Source organism: Glycine max, chromosome 3, assembly GCF_000004515.6.
Source record: "Glycine max cultivar Williams 82 chromosome 3, Glycine_max_v4.0, whole genome shotgun sequence".
Lineage (NCBI taxonomy): Eukaryota > Viridiplantae > Streptophyta > Magnoliopsida > Fabales > Fabaceae > Glycine > Glycine max.
In genome coordinates this window covers 1052730-1056041 of record NC_016090.4, presented here as the reverse complement: position 1 = coordinate 1056041, position 3312 = coordinate 1052730, and the positions used below count along the sequence as shown (strand labels likewise).

Genomic DNA, 3312 nt, shown 5'->3' with positions numbered 1-3312 from the left:
TTCAGATTTGTAGAATAAGAATATCATTTTACCTACAAAAATCATAATAGAAGTGCTGACCTAACTGTGGTCATTAAAGCTTTCTGATGATATCTACATCCATAACACACCTATTCTATCAAACATCAATGTCTAAACCCTATTAGCTTGGCAAACATAGAATACATTGACAAATCAGACATTCCTAGGAAGTATTGGTTTCATTGTCCTCAAAATTTGTTTCTTTGAAGAGGATAGATAACCCTATCTTCCACTTCAAGTAATACAGATTTTTCTTGGAAACAATTTTTAACCCTTGAGAATTTGTAACTTAAACTGCAAGCATTGTTGGGCTCACAATGCTCAGATTCATCCGTGCATAACAATTACCTAAAAAAAGGGCCCCAACTATCCCTTACTAGCTAAGAACTCAAGCAGTTTTATGCTGACCATATACTCACAAGAACAATCACATCATCATTGTTAAGGATTCGAAACCATCACAAACAAATGTTCCTGCTCTCTATGCTCAGATTCAGACTTACTGTAACCTTAAAAACAGACATCAATTACACCTTACTAGTTCTTCTAACAATGGACCGCATCCAGTGCCCACAGAAAGCATATACCTCATCACGAAAACAAAATGCTAAACTCTCTTCATCTCTGAAAATAACTTGCAAGACAGACATGCTGTATGTATAGGCAGCGAGCACAGCATAAAGAAGACACAACACAGGTACAAAATTTTATCAAATATATTAGAAGATGTAAAATTGAAAGTAGGCAGTTGATTAGACAAAAAATTGTAAAAGAGAGACAACTCTAATAAAAATAGTCACCTAATATACAACTTACAACCTCATAGTCATATAGCAGAACAGAACAAGGATATTGAGCCTCAAAACAACACTGTCATCTACCAATTTTCAACACATTGTCTAAAATTACACAAGTCGAACCTCATTTGTCAAGCTCCATTGCCTGGGCAGCCTTAGCTTTAGCAAGGGCAGTCAACTTGGTCTTCACTTTTCTCTTCCCCACCTGAAATCCACTCCCACCTTTCTTTTTCTTGCCACTACCATCAACCTAAATACCAAACAAAAAACAAAACCATACAAAAGACAATTAATCCTTAAAAACACAAACACACACATAAAGAAAAGCACAATTTAATCTTTTGTACTTTTGGTTTTCCTTCCATTCCAAAGTTTGAATCTAATATTCAGATCATATAGCATAGGCTCTTGTTTATCCTACATCAGCTTTCAACTTTTTTTTTTCTTTCTCTGCAGGTATTAACCTTTGGAGGTAATCATGCTCAAGTCATTGTAGAACACTAAAATGTACAATCCTCTACTAACAAAAATTTGAAACTCAGTTCTTCACATTATTGGGGACTAGCCCCTTCCACTAGACCCAACTACATTGGTTACTTCAGTGGAGATATAAAGTTGATAGGGTAGTTAAGAAAGATGGAAATGAATGAAAGGTCGCGGGTTTGATCCCCTAACAAAACTAACAATTAACATTTGCAATAAAAAAATAAAAAAAAAAAACATTGGTTACTTCAGCTTTCAACTAATCAAGAATAACAAAGAGTTTAAATTTGACCACTATCTCAGAATTCAGTGACTAAAATACTCACATAAAAAAGTTAACACCTTTTTACATAACAAAATTAATTAAATCCGAAACAAACATAAGAAACCCTAAAAAAAATTACATATTCCCATAGTTTTCAACCACAAATAAAAGAAAATCTCGGCATAAAAAGAAAATTGGGGAAATTAAGAAGCAAACACTGACTTTCATCTTGTTTTTCTTCGCATGGAGCTTCTGCTCTTTCTTTATCTTCTCTTGTTTCTCTCCTGAAAGAAAAATCACCACAAACAAACACGAAATCATAACATGAATATTGAAAACGTGTGTTTGAATTGGGTAGAAATCAAAGGGGTGTGTGTGTGTGTGAGAGAGAGAGAGAGTACTTTGGAGATCGAATTCGTATTGCTTCTTTCTCTTGGCGAGGTTGTTCTTCTTCGACATTGTTCCTTTGTTTGCTCAATCTACTATCAGACACAGACCTAGGGAATAAACTTAGGGATAAATGATAATTTAAGCCCTAACCCTAGAAATTGTTCAGTTATTTAAATATGCATGGTGTTTCTTTTTTTTTTTTTTTGCAAATATGCTTTTAAAATAATAATAAAAATATTATTTAAGAATATTATTTTACCAAAAAATAATGGATTTTAAAAAAAAATTTAGAATATTATTTTTTCAGTTTATAAAAAATATTTTTTAATTTCCATTTCCTAATATTCATATTGTTATTATACTATTATTTTATTAAAAAAATGCCTTACAAAATAATTTTGAAAAGCAAAAAGTAAAAGCATGACCAGATATACTACCTTCCTTTTGTTTACTAGTTTTATATTTGTATTGATTTTAGGGAAAATTTAAAGTAAAATTTAAAAATTATAATAAAGTATAGAATTTTTTAATAAATGTTTATCTTGAATTATTTTCTAAATTGATAAATGAATAAAGCATTAAGTGCAAACAAATTTTAGACAGCCAAAAAAAAAAAAAAAAGAAGCACGCATGAAATTTTGGACCTGTTAAAAGAACTTTACTAACTCAACAAAATGTATGACAAGAACTTTAGAATTTGTCTATCACTTATTTATTTATTTAACCATTCATCTCAAAGGAAACTATTTTATAATGATTTAAACGTCCAAGTGTCTTGCCTTTGCTAAAACAAATTATAAAGGGAAATAAGTTAATTAATAAAAATCAATGAAATGAATATAAATATTCTTCAAAAACAATTTGACTTAAGAAAAACATACATCATATTAACTATCATAACTCTTATTCCGAGTAAAACTTTTAGGTAGAGTCGGAAAAATGGATTTATCCACGGATTACCCTTTAAACTCACAACTCAAACAATATGAGTCTTATTTCTTAAGACCTTTTGAATTTTGGCATTTTTTTAGCCTAATCCATTTAACACGAGGATTAAACAAGCTAGTCCATAAGCTTTGTTAGCTCTTTATAATCTACTTAAAAAAATTGTGTGCATTTAAAATTTACACTTTACTTGTTTGGATTTATACACACTTAACACTTAAGTAATTTCTATATGATTTAATGATTAGTAAATGATGATTCCATATTTTGATTTAATATAAAATTATAAATAAAGTAAACATAATGTAGGAAAATATTTTTTTAGGTGACATAAAATGTAAATTATATTATCATTTTGGACAAATAATTTTTTGTATTAGATAATTCGCAATTAGTTTTTTAAATGATTTG

The 3312-nt window shown here is 29.7% G+C and overlaps 1 protein-coding gene across 1 annotated transcript; it reads right to left on the bottom strand.

Annotated features, from left to right (window-relative positions):
• Positions 1-773: 773 nt before the first annotated feature.
• On the bottom strand, positions 774-2119 carry LOC100782399 (uncharacterized). The gene is made up of 3 exons (XM_006576272.4): positions 1968-2119; positions 1789-1850; positions 774-1068 (listed from the first exon to the last, which is right to left on the bottom strand). Exons 1-3 carry the CDS (start codon positions 2023-2025, stop codon positions 943-945), a joined length of 246 nt encoding a protein of 81 aa, XP_006576335.1. The 5' UTR covers positions 2026-2119; the 3' UTR covers positions 774-942.
• Between the last annotated feature and the right edge of the window lie 1193 nt (positions 2120-3312).

Bases quoted from the DNA above. Each gene is read 5' to 3' on its own strand.
- LOC100782399 (XM_006576272.4), bottom strand. From the start codon at position 2,025: ATGTCGAAGAAGAACAACCTCGCCAAGAGAAAGAAGCAATACGAATTC. The intron at 1,851-1,967 runs GTACTCTCTCTC...TTTTTCTTTCAG, and splicing joins ATACGAATTCGATCTCCAAA to GAGAGAAACAAGAGAAGATA. The intron at 1,069-1,788 runs GTCAGTGTTTGC...TTTGGTATTTAG, and splicing joins CGAAGAAAAACAAGATGAAA to GTTGATGGTAGTGGCAAGAA.